This window comes from Podarcis vaucheri, assembly GCF_965113315.1.
Source record: "Podarcis vaucheri genome assembly, chromosome: 8".
NCBI lineage: Eukaryota > Metazoa > Chordata > Lepidosauria > Squamata > Lacertidae > Podarcis > Podarcis vaucheri.
Genome location: NC_138766.1, coordinates 6,687,672 through 6,703,445, shown reverse-complemented (window position 1 = coordinate 6,703,445; position 15,774 = coordinate 6,687,672). Strand labels below are relative to the sequence as shown.

The window sequence follows — 15,774 nt, the reverse complement described above, 5'->3', positions numbered from 1 at the left end:
GATGTCAAAGAGAACAACAACTACCAGGCTTTTAGAAGACATCTGAAGGCAGCCCTGTTTCGGGAAGCTTTTAATGTTTGATGTATTATAGTATTTTAATATTCTTTTGGAAGCCACCCAGAGTGGCTGGGGAGGCCCAGCCAGATGGGCGGGGTATAATTAATAAATTATTATTATTAGTAGTAGTAGTCCCAGGAAAGTGGATAGTGCTTTAATTGGCTTTATTTTGCTATTTTGTTCTGGGGGGGTGTGTGTAATGGTTTTCTGTAACTTTTGCATTACATATCTGTCAGGGGTACAGGGACAGAGGCACAGGGAAGGCAGGAAATGGAGAGCGATGGAGAGGAATCCCAGGAGAGCGAGGAAGAGGATAGCAATGACGCAGGGGATTCCATGAGTCTCTCCAGCGAATCAGAGGATTCCCAGAAAGGGGCGCCTGTGGTAAGGGCAAGGGGAGCCCCGGGGGGAAAGTGTCAGGAGCGGGGGGCCAGCAGGGGACCCCAAGGCGGCAGCTGGGAATCAGGGCCAGCTTCCCCACCAGAGCGCAGCGAGGGAGGGGGAGGTTCCAGTGTGTCAGAGGGAGCAGCCCCGGCGACAGAGAAAGGGGAGGGATCAGAGCAAGCCGTTCTCCCGGAAGGGGAGGAAGGCAGTGAGGGGAGTAGCATAACTGTCAAAAGGAAGGTCAGAAGTTGGGCACGCGCGCCAAGTTCAAATGAGGAGGTGCACGGGAGAACAGGGAGCCCGGAGGAGGAGGAGCCAGGTCCCAAAGCCCGCAGGAGGGGGCAGGAGCAGTCTGGAGACTCCGCTTCAGGAGAAAGCAGGAGGGGGGAACCCCGGCGGGCAGAAAGACCCTGCGGAAAAGGAAAGAGAGAAAAAGGTGGAGCAGCGTTAGCTTATTAAACTGGTGTAGGGGAGGGACCGATTCAGAGGGGACTTCTAATGTCTAGGAGAAAGAGACGCAGGGCTGCACGCCTCGGTTGTGGAACCAATAATGAACTGCAATGAACTGTATATAAGAAGAGCTTGGCGTTGGTCTTTTGTGAGCTGAGACCTGAGGCAGCCCTGACAATATCTTTCTTTTAAAACTCCATATTTTTTTCCGTCTTTCTAAACACTTTATTTGTTTCATAACCAGTGTGGTCTTAGCTTATTTTAACACCCTCACACTTAGAAGCTATGTTATATTACCTTAAAAGGCATCAGGGAAACCCCAGGAAATTAGGAGACTGATAAGGGACGGCCTTGTGGGAATAACCTCTTGTCACTACACTTGGTAGCAATCCGGGAAATGTTCCAAGGACTTAACTGTGACTTTGTTGTTGTCTTCTTATGTTTGATTGTTTGAAGACCAAGTAATATGGTGAAAGTTTGAAGGAGGTAGGTATATATAATCTGGAGAAGAGAAGATTAAGAGGACATGATATCTGTTTTCAAATGTTTGAAGGCTTTTCACTTCCTTCTTTTTTGTGTCTTATCTTACTCTGTGCACTTGTAATTTTGTGCTTTATATTTAAAGTGTATGTATGTGTGTATAGGCAGCAGGGTAAGCTATAAAGTATCCCAGCAGTTAGTAATACAAGTAGTGAATAATATAGTCAAGCTGAGGGAAATTGACAGAATGCCTTCATTCTCCAGGTGTCCTCTAAACTCCCATCCTGATGTTTATTGTAAGGAAATGGCTCTAAATTATTACAACTACAATAGGTTGGTAAAGCAGATCAGGGAGAATTTCCTTCCTCTGGTCCATGCCAGGTCTGTAAAGCAGGCTACGGTTTGTGGCCTTGGTAGTTTGCCTTGCTGATGCTTGCTGCCCCACCCTAGGGATCCTGTTTCACAAAGCATTTCCATCCATAGATTTTAGAAAGTGATTTTATTATTTTATGAACATACAAAAATGATATTCAAATCTAGCAAACAATATGTAAAAGTACACAGCATCTTTTTCATCTTCTCATAACAAAAAGATGACATTGACAGTGCATAAAAAGAAATATGTGCATTCTATATCTTAAAACTAGCATGTTTCCCTGCTGATTCCAGTTGTATATAAATTGCACTCTTTCCTATCCTGTTTCACTATAATACTACTTGCCACTTCCTTTCATCCAGACTTCAAAATGCTTCACTATTGTGAATTTTTGTCATTGTAAGAATATAATACAATTCCCAAAACACAAAGGTTTACTGAAAATTCTATTCCAAACTGCACAACTACATAACCACATAACTGTGAAACCACACTGTTATAATATAGTCTATAATTCCTGTTTTAGAGTGTTTACAGTAGCAGTTTATCATAGGCTGACAGCTGGGTTTAACACTAAATTGTCCCTGTCACTGTAGAGAATGAAGATTGGAATCAATTTGGTGTTAAGTCCATCTAGTTACCACCAGAGTAGTTCCAAACACCATAAATAAACCAACATTAAAGGCCAGCTTTAAATAATGTGATTTAGCATAGTTTACATTGTTCTTTTCAAATACAGTATGCTTCATTATTCCATTGCTGGAAAGAAGTATTGATTAGCTTGCAAACAATTTCTCAGCATCAGCCGCAGTGTTTGAAACTCCCATTTTTCTAGGCACATTTTGCGGCAGAGAATTTCATTAGCACGAGCAGTTTCAGAGCTCTGGGCGCACTTCTGTGACTAAGATTTCAGATTAAAACTGCAGAGTGGAAGGAAAAGAGGACCTTTTCTGTCTCCCTGCTTCCAGCTACTCTCTGAAAACTGGAGAAGAGACCATCTTAAGAATATTAGGGGGTTGGGCAGGGGAAGGACTAGACCATGTGAAAAATGAGCATAATATTTTAGATGCAGTTCATTTTCAGTTTTGTATTCTTCCTATAAAAAAGCACGCCTAGACATTTCATTGTTGCGCCCATAACTAGGTTTAAAGTTCCTTTTAGCTCCTAGCTTTCATATCTCAGTTTTTAACACTGGCCGCAGATTGTGGGTCAATTGCAGGAAAACAGGAATAGTTAAATTTCAAAGAAAACATGTGCACATGTACGTATATGCACACATGCAGTGTGTGTATGTGGACTCGACAGCCTGGTTTGCACATAACACTAAGCTATGGTTTATTAATTTATGGTTCATTAAACTGCAGCTGACTGTTATGTGTGAACCCAGTTCAACAGTTTAACTATGGTTCATTAATAAAAATTTGTAGCTGGTTTATATATCTTAGTATTAACCACAAGGTAAGCGCTACATGTCAGCCCGGACCTCCTCCAAAAGCTACAGAGCTGCAAGTGATGAGTGGCAAAAATTTCAAACTGTTCTCTTGGCTTGACTGCTCTCGCTTGTGCTTTTAACTGTTCTGTGATATAATAATCAAGTGAGCATCTAGATTTAGTTCAGTGTTATGTGCAAACTAGGCCAATGAAAGAGAAGTTGCTAACACAAATATAGCTACAGGAAACGGTAGAATTGAGCATTTAGACAGGAAAGTGCACACACAGTGTAACTATGACTAGAAAATAAAGTGTAAATTCACTGAGAAATGGAAGTCCTATGTGCAAGCTTCGCTGAAATAAATGGGAGAAATATTCTCTTACAAAGCTCCCATTCCTTTCAATGTCCCAGTGGACTATGTCCAGACTTCTCCCCTTACTGATTATATTCATTCATTTGTCTCGCTAGGTCTTCAAATGAAGCTACTGGATACTACTAACAGCTGCATTACAACCAGCAAACAGAATTTCTGAGAAATTGCTATAACCATTGAAAATATTTGAAGGAAAGCAGCAAAGCTAGCATAAAAGTAAACTAAGGAATAATTACAACAATGAGCATGCAATAAAGTCACCTACATTTCTTTAACCAGCTAGATCAAAAGAGCAGTGGGCTACTGTAAAATCCTACAAAGCATAAATATAATTGTCTACTAGGTCAATGTATGTGGACAATCCAGCTACACATTCTCCTACAGAAGCTCCATCGAAATGAATGAGAACAGCACAAGAGCATTTCTGTTCCTTTCTATTTTGCTTGCACAAGAGAGTTCCTGGTATCTTTCTCTTTTAGGCAGAGGACCCATTTTTTTCCAGGCCAGGAGTCAAGTTTCTTGCATGAGACTTGATCATTTGGTTATTTGTCTTCAGAGAAAGAATGATGGATGGAGTTGGTCGTCCTCATCTATTGATAGGTAAGCCAGTCATTTTGACCACAGTTTATATTTGCCCCAGTTGCCTGATTGACAATGCAACCCGGGGCTCCAGATCTGGGAGCAGCGTCTTCAGAGAGAGATGCTCTGGCCTGCAAAGGACATAAAAAAGTGCATTGTAATTTTCTGAAAGCTGATGTGGTTTTCATTAGATAAATGCTGCCAAGGCATTAAGCTGCAGTAAGAAGAGTGCAATGAAATGCCATGCTTACCAGACAGAAACATAGCAAACGTTTTCTGAAAACCCAAAATATGAACTGTGACTGTGCGATACAACAACGTTGTACTATGTAGTACTATGAGTTTGGTGGCAATCCCATTTCTTTTCAGCTTGAATGAACTCAAGACAATTCCTGACATCATAGCAGGGCACTCATTATACAAAAAACAACTATACCTTTTGTCCAGCAGCAGCTTTGTAGCATTAACGTTTGCTACGAACCTCCATTTCCAAGCCTTCTTTCCTTCATTAGAGTGACACAAATAGTTGTTAGCTTGTTTACACAATCTGTACCCTACTTCTCTATGAGGCAGCTCACAACATTTTCAATAAAACAAGAATAAAATCCAAAATCAGGAAAGCAGCCCAACTCAAACTAAATACACCAGCTAAGAGACTTTTGCCACAATTACTTACCAACAATCACCAGAAAAATAATCTACAGCTAAGCCAAGGTTTGGCTTAGATGGTGGAGGAAAATGGAGCATAGCAGCTGATCTAGATGTGCAGGCAAATATGCACGGGAGGACACAACCCTTAAGGCATGCAAGCAATGTTCAACATATTTTAACAGCCATACTTTGACGGCTACGGCAGGGAATGATTCCTTCCTGAAACCCTAAAAAGTGTTCGCAATGCTGGGCTAGAGGAACCAATGGTCTGGCTTGGTATAAGGCAGCTTTCTGCCAACTGAAGTTTTCAAGTGCTCTGCAAAGACAGTCCCAGGTTAATTCACATTATAGCAGTCTAATGTGGATATTACTTTGGCGTGGGTCACTGTTGCCAGAAAGGGCACGGCTGGCACACTGGTCAGAGTTAATGAAGAGGTTCTCCTGCTCAGACTGCCACCTGGAGATCCAGGAGCCTCTTCCCAAATAGCCCCAGTTCCTAAGAGGGATGAGCACAATGCCATCACAAACAAGTTATGATCTTGGATCCTGACAGTACTTCCTTGTTATCTAGATGAAGTTTCAACTTTCATTCTACCTCTATAAATTATACGCCTCTTCTTTCTCCAATATCACTCATGGAGTTTAAATGGCTGAATGAAAGATGTGAAGTTACTGCTCTAGTTACTGCGCACCTTAGCACCAAACGAATGACTCCTCATAATTGTCTTCATGATTCTTTTGAGTCTTACACCATACTTTAATAATGAGTTTTATCTTCATAACTCTCACCATTTAAATATATATATATATTTTGTTTCCCAAATGGTTCTCTTACCCAGTTTCTGTTCAGCCAGTTTTAGTCTTCCATGGTGCTGTTGGAAATTGGGACTTCCTTCCGGAAGATTTATTGTATTGTTCTAATCCCCATATTCACACCAAGGAATGACATATCTTCAATAACCTCCCATAATTATCATTCTTCCACTCACCGTATATTCTCCTCCCCTTTAGCAAGAACATAATTTACACAGAGCATTCAGAATATATTCATGAAAAGTCTCATTGCCAATAATGTATTCCAGTTTCATTAATTCACAATCTGTCTTACATTTCTCTGAAATAATATTTACTATGTAGTGATGAATATATTGGATTCTCAATTTACCACTCTATTTAAGCCCTATATAGCAAAACCCAATTGATTTGCAAATTAAGCCTCCAACTTAAAGCATTCTCTCATTTCAAAAAGGCTTCCCTTAGGTAAAATACCCTAACTCAGAGTTATTTTCAGAAGTGGAAAGAATTAATTTCTGGGTAAATGTGATTAATGAAGTTTGGTACTCAATGGACAGACATTGAGTTTGAAGAATCTGCAACGAAATACTGAAATCCATTTTCACAAATGACATGTAAACTGGTTTTTGTCTTTCCCATATATGTAATATTAAATCTGGTCTGAAAGTTTGGGGAATGTGCAGTGCAACAAAAGGAGGGAAGTATATTGTGTGAGTGTTTTGACTATTGATCCAAACCCCTAAAATGTATTTTATATAATTGACTTTTCATTTCTATTCTTTGTATACAGTGGTACCTCAGATTACGAACTAAATTCGTTCTGGAGGTCCGTTCTTAACCCGAAACAGTTCTTAACCTGAGGCGCGCTTTCGCTAATGGGGCCTCCTGCTGCCGTCGTGCTGCCGGCGCACGGTTTCCGTTCTCATACTGGGGCAAAGTTCAGAACCTTAGGTACTACTTCTGGGTTAGCGGAGTTTGTAAACTGAGGTGATTGTAACCTGAAGTGTTTGTAACCCGAGGTACCACTGTATCGTATTGTTTTATTGCTATGGCCGATGGCTGACGCAAATGAAGATTCATTCATTCATTCATTGTGTGAATGAACCTCATTCCACACAAGCATACCTCACTTAGCACTTTGTTGAATCCCATCCTTAAAAATTAAATATTAGAAAAGAAATTCCCAGCAGTGTTCTCACCTGAACCACATGTTGACTTTCACCTGCATGTCTGGGGACACCTTCAGAATCATTGGAACTCCTTGGATTCACCTGAGTGTTAGGAGGCTCCACAGAGAAAACAGGAAATAGGGGCCTGAGAAACCGGAACTCGCTGTTCAGAGACCCACCAGCTAAGCACACCTCATAGTTGTAAGCCTGGGATAGAGATCCAGCACCAGAATCCGCAGAGTTCTCCTGGGAATCAGGTCCCACCGGGAAATTGGCTGCAGAGTTGTAGGTTCCTATAAACTTTTCACGTTTCTGCAACTTGATTACAACAAATGCCACTACAGAAATGAGAAAGATGCTTGAGATGGCAGCCAAGCAGATGATCAAATACATCGTCAGGCTGGGGTCTTCCTCCTCCACCGTTTCCTCCTTTGGGAGAGCCACACTTTTCAGATAAGGGTCAGAGAAGCCGTCCACTAGGAGGATTCTGAGCGTGGCAGAGGTGGACTGGGGAGGATGGCCGTTGTCTCGGACCACCACAATCAGATTCTGCTTGAAGCTGTCTCGGTTGCTGACCGGCCTCAGGGTGGTCACTTCTCCATTCTGGGCCCCCACCGTGAACAGACCCGGCTCTGTGGCCTTCAGCAGCTGATAGGAAAGCCAAGAGTTCTGCGCAGAATCCCTGTCCACAGCCACCACCTTGGTGACCAGGTAGCCAGTCTCTGCCCCTCGGGGAACCAGGTCATTCGAGGGGGAAGTGCCATTCTGGAGAGGGTAGAGGATGAAGGGGGCATTGTCATTTTCATCCACGACCTGAACGCAGATGGGAACTTCGGAGCTCAGTGGAGGGGAACCTGAATCCACAGCCCTCACCCTCACCTGGAAATCTTTCACTTCCTCATAATCCAGAGACCGGATGGCATACAGGTTCCCCGTTTCAGAGTTGATGGAGATGTAAGAGGATGTGGGGCCATCATTGACCTTCCCAGGCAAAAGCGAGTAGGTCACTTTGGCATTCTGCGCTGTGTCCAGATCAACAGCATGGACCGAATTGATCAGAAGACCTGGAATATTGTTTTCTCTTAACAGCATTTCATAGAATGGCTTTTCAAACACTGGAGGGTTGTCATTGACATCTGAGATTTGCACATGAAGTATTCTTGTGGAAGTGAGTCTGGGAGAGCCTCTGTCCATGGCTGTAATGGTGATGTTATACTCAGAGGCTTTTTCTCTGTCCAGTGGTTGTTGGGTTACCAGCTGGTAATAGTTGTTCTCTGTGGGTTTGAGCACAAATGGCAGGTTAACTTCAGTGGTGCAGGCAGTTCTGCCACTGTCTCCAGAGTCCACATCTGTGACACTGAAGAGGGCCACCACTGTGTCTGGGGAAGAGTCTTCAGGTAAGGGACTGGTGATGGAAGTGATGGTAATCTCTGGAGCATTGTCGTTCTCATCCTCAATCTCTACAATGACTTTACAGTAAGCAGAAAGGCCCCCTCCGTCTGTAGCTCTGATGTTCATCTCATAATTTGTGTTTTCTTCATAATCAATTATACCTGAGATAGTAAGTTCCCCAGTATTTTTATTTAACCTGAATGATCTCAACACATTTTCTGGCACTTGGCTAAATGAGTAAGTGATTTCAGCATTGGAACCAATATCCTTGTCTCTGGCTTCAACTCTTGTGACTAATGTACCCAATGGGCTGTTTTCCATCAGTTTTTCCTGGTACACAGATTTATTAAATAGAGGAGCATTATCATTGATGTCCAGAACATCAATGATTATTTGTGCTGTTCCAGTTCTTTTTGGGGTCCCTCCATCAACTGCTGACAGAATAAGGGAAATCTGTGGATTCACCTCACGGTCTAGCGGTTTCTCTAACACCAGTTCTGCATAGTTGGTACCATCACTGTGACTCTGCACATCCAACCTAAAATACTTATTAGGACTAAGTGTGTAATTCTGAACAGTATTTTTTCCTTTGTCTGAATCTTGAGCTCTCTCCAAAGGGAATACAGTATTTATGTGAGTTTGCTCAGGTATTTCAAAAATAAATTGATCTTTCGAGAATTTGGGGGAATTATCATTCACATCCTCTATTTGAACTTCAATTCTATATAGCTTCAATGGATCTTCTAGCACAATTTCAGAGAGCAGAACACAATGGTCATTCTGACCACAGAGAGCCTCTCGATCTATTCTATCCTTTAATATCATGTTGCCAGAATGAGGATCCAGCTGGAAATACTGCTTGCTGCTCTTAGAAACCAGCCGGGCTCTCCGAGCAGACAGCTCCTTTGCATCCACTTTCAAATCTTTCAGCACATTAGCCACCAAGGACCCTGTTTTCCTTTCCTCTGGCACTGAATATTGGATGGAATTGCATATTGCCCCATACATGCAGAGAGACAGAAAGAAAAAAGTCACTTGCCTGTTCCTGTTATTCATTTCCATTGTTCCAGATTCACTCAAGACAGATTGAACAACAGAAAAATATGTTGTTGTACTTAGCTGTATCCCTTTGCTGTATTTATTCTTGAAAATGCATACTGCTGTCTCCCTCCTCCTGATTTTTTTGCAATGAAGAGCTGTATCTCTTTTGCTTCCAGATTGTTTTGCCCTTGTCTATGCTTTCCAAAGATTAATCTTTTAAGAATATGTGCTGTGCAATGGCACCATCTTGTGTTTGAAATACATATAACTGCAATCTTTGTCAGCTGGTCCCCACCCCTTACTATTAATATCTATCCAAAGTTCCTTATAGAGAAAGATATGGATGCAGATCTTGGGGTTTGCAGTTAATGTGAGCCTGTTTGTGAAGGTGAATAAATAACATAGACCCCATATTAACTGGAAGGTACGGAATGTGTATACAAATTCATTATATGAACATGGAATTTTGTACACAGCTCAGGCCATCATTCAACTAAAGCCAGATAATGTAAACTAACCTCTGGATACATTTCACAGACAATATCTGAAAAATACAAACAGTTGCCAATAATGGAGGCTGGCATGTTAAGGCAAATGGGGTACTGCCCCATCCACCTCTCTGTCTTGATTCTTACATACTACCAGTTCTGGAGGTGGCACTGCTCCTCACATTCTCCCCACTTAGTTTCAGTGTTGCCCTTGCAGACCTCAGAATGGAGTTTGGATCTTGCTATCATTAGTTCTGGCTCCACCTACTGTGGTCTCCCTTCCTTCTGCCCTACCAGTCCCAATAGATATGGTGGTGTTAGCTGTATATATGGGTGGCACCGTGCAAGGAGGGTAGAGGTCGCAAGCAGGAAATTTAAGTTAGTCATGCTTTACCTGGCGCTCTGTCAATCCCACATGGTGTCAGAATGGAGACTATCTATGTTCCCTGCAGTGTTCTGACAGCCTCACAAAACAGAAAGGTAGTCACAGGTTAACACTCAGAGAATACTAGGAGGCCCACCTACTGCAGCCACAGTGTTTATCTCTCAAAATAACAGGCAAAAGAGAGGCCTGGAAACTGAGAGTACCTGCAGGAAGGCTCTGCTGGTGCAGCTACTGACGGGGTATCACTCCAGAAAAGGAGGAAAGAAAACAGAGGGAGCGGCGAGACCTGGAACTAAGAGAGTCTACAATGACCCATAAAGGTGAGTCCAAGCCATCTATGACCCCTCTGAACACGGCTACTCCATCCCTGGTTGATTTCCACATTGCACAAATAATTTGATTTCCAGCACCCTGAAGGCTGGCCACTTTAGATAAGCAGATTCCAAAGGTTCTTCCAGACATCTGGACACAGGAACAGCAAGTAAACACTCTTTTGTGCACTATGGAGCCAGCAGTAGGGAATATAATCCTCCCAAGGAGACTCACAAATGTCCAGATGAAACTGTTTTAAAACAGACAAAGAAGAGCTAGAGAAGCACTTTCTACCTCATTGCAAAGTAATTTTTGAGCCGGTCTAATTCCACTCTTGCAAGCAGGATGGTCAAAGAAAGAAAACTTGGGAGTCAGCAGGAAGTTGCAGACCTAGACACTACAAACTAACTCATGTGATGTTAACCTGGCAAAGGGAAGCAATACAGCAGGTAACCCAAAGACTGCCCTTTGTGTGGCAAGTCACCCTACAGCAAGAAGACAGTCAGACATTATCAGAAAAGGGGGCATTATGCTGCAGTGTGCTGTTCTAAACACATCATAGCACTGGTTCTCCAAAAAGACCACCTGGGAGCCATTGGTAATGGTCAGAATGAGCCTCCATGGATTACCACCATTGTCTTGGGAGAGCTTTCAATTGAATTTAAAATTGTCATGGGGCAGGTGTCAAAGTGACCCCAACTTCATTGTATAGGAAGCTAAAGGCTTCTACTTTGACTTCATTTTGCTCTCAGAAGGGATTGGGTCCTTCTGCAGAGTAAAGCATTCTGGGGGAGGTTGCCCAGGAAAATGCCTGTACCACATCAACTTTTCAGAAACAGCTAAACATCCTTTAAAAATGTTGGAATCCTAGAAGCCAAGACCCCAGTTTTGGGCAAGGACTCTTTGGTGAGAGAACCTCAGCAGAGATTTAACATCACACAACAAGCAGCAGAGGAAAAAAAATGGAAATTTAAGGAAAACCTTAAAATGTGCCCTTCAAGTAAGTCCCCAAATGCCCAGTTTTCAAAGTTCTTTTCACTGTATCCCATTTCCCTAGCATATCAACCACATGTTTTGCAAGCCATAACATGGTTTACTAGCAAAACTCTTCAAAGGTCAGATTCATGTGTTTTTCCATACAGCAGCCAGAAAAGATGCACAATCAGTTAAAACATTGCTTAGCTATAAAAGGTAAAAGTTTCTAAATATTGATAGACAAAAAAAACTAGTTTGAGCCTCTGTTCTGGTATGAAACAAAAAAGGATGGTTAAAACCATGAGGGTAGAATGACCTCCTTACAACTAAGGTTTATTGACCCATTTCCTCTCCAGGGGAGCAGTGATGACTGCCTGGCAGGACAGCTTAATCTACGGTTTAACCCCTTCATGTGCTATCTAGATTCAAACATCCTAGAGGCATATGTGACTGGAACCCTACCATCAAAAAAACTACTTAGAAATTAAGAGAGAATGACTAACCACTAGAGCTGTATGTTGGCTGTGCATGAAGCACAAATTCCGAGGTGTTCATGGGTGATTTGGGTGAGATTTTCACACACTTGATTGTGTCATTAACAAGGTGGCTGGAGTTGGAGCAGAACTGCTTAAAGTCCTGAGTCTTAGACTGCTACTTTGTTTTTAGTTTTTTTTATAAAAGAAGAAGTCAGTAACTTAGTCATCTATAAAGCAAAATGTTGAGGGAATGTTCTAGGGTTTATTAGGCAGATATGGAGGTGCTGCAATTGCTAAGGTCACTTTGTTACGTTGCTAAGCAATCAGAAGTAAGGAATCGGGAGGCATTCTCTCTATCTTTGCTATCTTTCAACAGGAACAGCCTGCAGTGAGAGGTACAGCAATGGGAATAAAGCAAATTATGGCTAGCACCTTTAGTATACAGTATGTCTATCTTACAAATATTGATTAAGGCAAGCCTTTTCTTTTATGGAAATACAATTATGGATAAAGCTTCACCCTTTGACATTCTGTCTGTCAGGCAACTTATTACCTGTGTGATGTACTTTTGAACCTTTTACTTAAGAACAGCAGCTTGTGACATTATGAATGCTGAAAACATGTTGAGACTAAATTGAGACTTGAACTGGACAAATTCATTTTGTAAAGGGACAAACTGGAACTAGAACTAATCCCTTTTTGGACAGGATAAAGTAGAATTTTCCAAGCACTGCTAGTAACATGCAGAAGCTTAAATCAATTACAGAAACATAGCATTAATTCATAAATTAATCTGGTTAAAAAGTGCAATCTAGAAACTTCCTTTATATCTTAATACCTAAATATAATGTTTTCCTTTTCATATCAGGTTATTAAATGTGGTCAGCTTCTTCATTAACCAGATATAAATTAAATATGTTCTTTGATATCAAGTAGGCAGTGGGGTTACGGGACGCGGGTGGTGCTGTGGTTCAAACCACAGAGCCTAGGGCTTGCCAATCAGAAGGTCGGCAGTTCGAATCCCCACCACGGGGTGAGCTCCCATTGCTCGGTCCATGCTCCTGCCAACCTAGCAGTTCGAAAGCACGTCAAAGTGCAAGTGGATTAATAGGTACTGCTCCGGCAGGAAGGTAAACGGCTTTTCCGTCCACTCCTCTGGTTCACCAGAAGCGGCTTAGTCCTGCTGGCCACATGACCTGGAAGCTGTACACCGGCTCCCTCGGCCAATAAAACGAGATGAGCGCCGCAACCCCAGAGTCGGCCACGACCGGACCTAATGGTCAGCAGGCCCTTTACCTCCCTTTTAGGCAGTGAGGTTAACCAATTAAATTTCAGATATTGACAGTATGGAAGAACTGAAACACTTAAAAAAATAATTCTGAATTCCTGGCACAGTTTTAGGATTGAGAGAGATGTTTCTGCACTTTCCTGGTAAACAAGGCAAGAGTTTTTAAAGTTTAAGAGAAGCTTGTAAGCATTCAGAAAAGGTGGGATCAGGAGAGAAATTGAGAAATCATTGGGTTCTGGGTCACTTGGTCCTACGTATTTGGATATTAGTCCTACCCACTTCGCCCTTGGAGGCTTGGCCAGAGAAGAATGTGGTCCTTGACTGGAAGGTCCCCAACCCCCTGTTCTACAGAGAAGTAAAAAAAAACACCCAATGCCCTGAAAAATAAAAATAACAGAAGATCAAAGAAAGGTTCAAGGGAACTAAAATGGCTCCAAGTGAAGAGAGTAGGTGGGCTAAAAAAGAAAGGCAAGAACAAATATTATTAAATGGCTATAAAAGTGGCATTTCAAAATTTACAAAATGCAACATAAAGAATTAACCAAAATAGGATGATGTGAAGATACAGATAAGAAAAGTGACTTATGATGTAATATGCTTTCTTCGACTATAATTACTAATTGCTCACCTCTTTCCCTGATTCGGTTTTCCCCGCCTGGTCAGGAATATCTTGGGAAGCAGACGGAGGGGCCTGGTTCACATTGAGGTTTGGGTCCCCCACAGAAAAAACAGGAATGAGGGGCCTGAGGAACCTGAACTCGCTGCTCAAGGACCCACCGGTTAAGCAAACATCGTAGTGGTAACTCCTGGAAAGAGACCCGCTCTGAGAATCGCCACAGTTCTCTGGGATGTCGGGTCTGGCAGGTGGGAAGTGAGGAGGGGCAGCGATAAAACTTTCCCTGGGATCCCTCCTGCAGATCTTGATGGCAGCAAAGGAAACAATGCAAACGAGGAACACAAAGGAGACTGCAGCCAGGCAGATCACCAAGTACAAGGTCAAGGTTCCATCTTCTTCGTGCTCCTCTTTACTGACCTCCACAGCCTTCATATAAGGATCCGAAAAGCCACCCACGGGAAGGACATGGAGCATGGCAGTGCTGCTCTGGGGAGGGAGCCCGTTGTCCCTGACCACTATCAGGAGTCTCTGCTTGCTGGTGTCTCGCTCGCTCAGGGCTCTCCTGGTTCTCACTTCCCCATTCTGGGCTCCTATGCTGAAAAGACCAGGGTCTGTGGCCTTCAGCAGCTCATAGGAAAGCCACGAGTTCTGGCCAGAATCTCCATCCACAGCCACCACCTTGGTGACCAGGTAGCCGGCCTCCACCGACTTGGGGACCAGCTCATTGCAGGGGGATGTGCTGTTCTGAAGAGGGTAGAGGAAGAAGGGAGCGTTGTCGTTTTCGTCTAGGATTACGACTCGGACAGTAACTTCTGAGCTGAGAGGAGGAGACCCTCCATCTGTAGCCCTCACCGTCACTTTGAAATCTTTGATCTGCTCATAATCCAGAGATCGGAGGGCATACAGATTTCCGCTTTCAGAGTTGACTGAGATGTAAGAGGCCACAAGGCCATCAGTGACCTTCCCAGGCAAAAGGGAGTAGGTGACCTTGGCATTCTTCTCAGTGTCCAGATCAGCAGCATGGACTGAGCCAATGAGCAGTCCTGGAATATTGTTTTCCCGTATCTGCATTTCACATGAAGACGTTTCAAATACTGGAGGGTTGTCATTGACATCTGAGATCTCAACGTTAATAATTCTTGTTGAAGTGAGCCTGGGGGAGCCTTGGTCAGTGGCTGTGATGGTGACATTATACTCTGAGACCTTCTCTCTGTCCAAGGGACTTTGGACCACAAGCTGGTAATAGTTATTCATAGTGGGTTTTAAAACAAAGGGAAGGTTTACCTCCACAGAACACACAGTTCTGCCGTTTTCTCCGGAGTCTCGGTCTGTGACACTGAAGAGAGCCACAAGTGTCTCCAGGGGAGAATCTTCTGCCAAAGGACTAGTGATGGATATGATGGATACTTCGGGGACATTGTCATTCACGTCTTCAATCTCTACCAGGACCTTGCAGTGACCTGAAAGATCCCCTCCATCTGTTGCTCTGATGCTCATGCTGTAACTGGTTTCTTTTTCATAATCAATTTGTCCCAAAACAGTTATTTCCCCAGTGAGATCATTTAAGTGGAAGCAACGGTGTATTTTTTCAGGTACCCGATCAAATGAGTACGTTATTCGTGCATTTGAACCAAAATCTGAATCTCTGGCTTCTACTTTGGAGACCAGGGTGTCTCTAGGGCTGTTTTCCTTTAACCTTACTTTATATTCAGAATGAGTAAACTGGGGGAAATTATCATTGATGTCCAAAACCTTGATATTTATCTGAACTGTGCCTGTTCTCTGTGGCTCCCCTCCATCCACAGCTGTGAGAGTCAGTCCAAACTCTGATGCTTCTTCCCTATCTAGAGGTTTCACCAAAATAAGGTCCAAATATTTGTTTCCACTTTCATCACTTTTTACTTGGAGCCAGAAATGCTCATTGGAACTGAGAGTGTAGTTTTGGACGTTATTTTTATCCAAATCTGTATCTTGTGCAGATTCCAAAGGGAATTGGGTGTTGATAGGGACATTCTCTGGAATATATAGCTTGAATTCCTTTTTTGAGAATTTGGG

General features: G+C 42.8%; 1 protein-coding gene across 1 annotated transcript in view; it reads right to left on the bottom strand.

Moving 5' to 3' along the window:
- Nucleotides 1-1,851: 1,851 nt before the first annotated feature.
- LOC309539777 (uncharacterized protein) overlaps nucleotides 1,852-15,774 on the bottom strand; it is a 57,091-nt gene continuing 43,168 nt past the window's right edge. Inside the window, exon 4 of the mRNA XM_082236117.1 lies at nucleotides 1,852-4,262. Coding sequence (XP_082092243.1) covers nucleotides 4,143-4,262 — 120 coding nt within the window. The 3' untranslated portion in view covers nucleotides 1,852-4,142. The remainder of the gene's footprint in view (nucleotides 4,263-15,774) is intronic.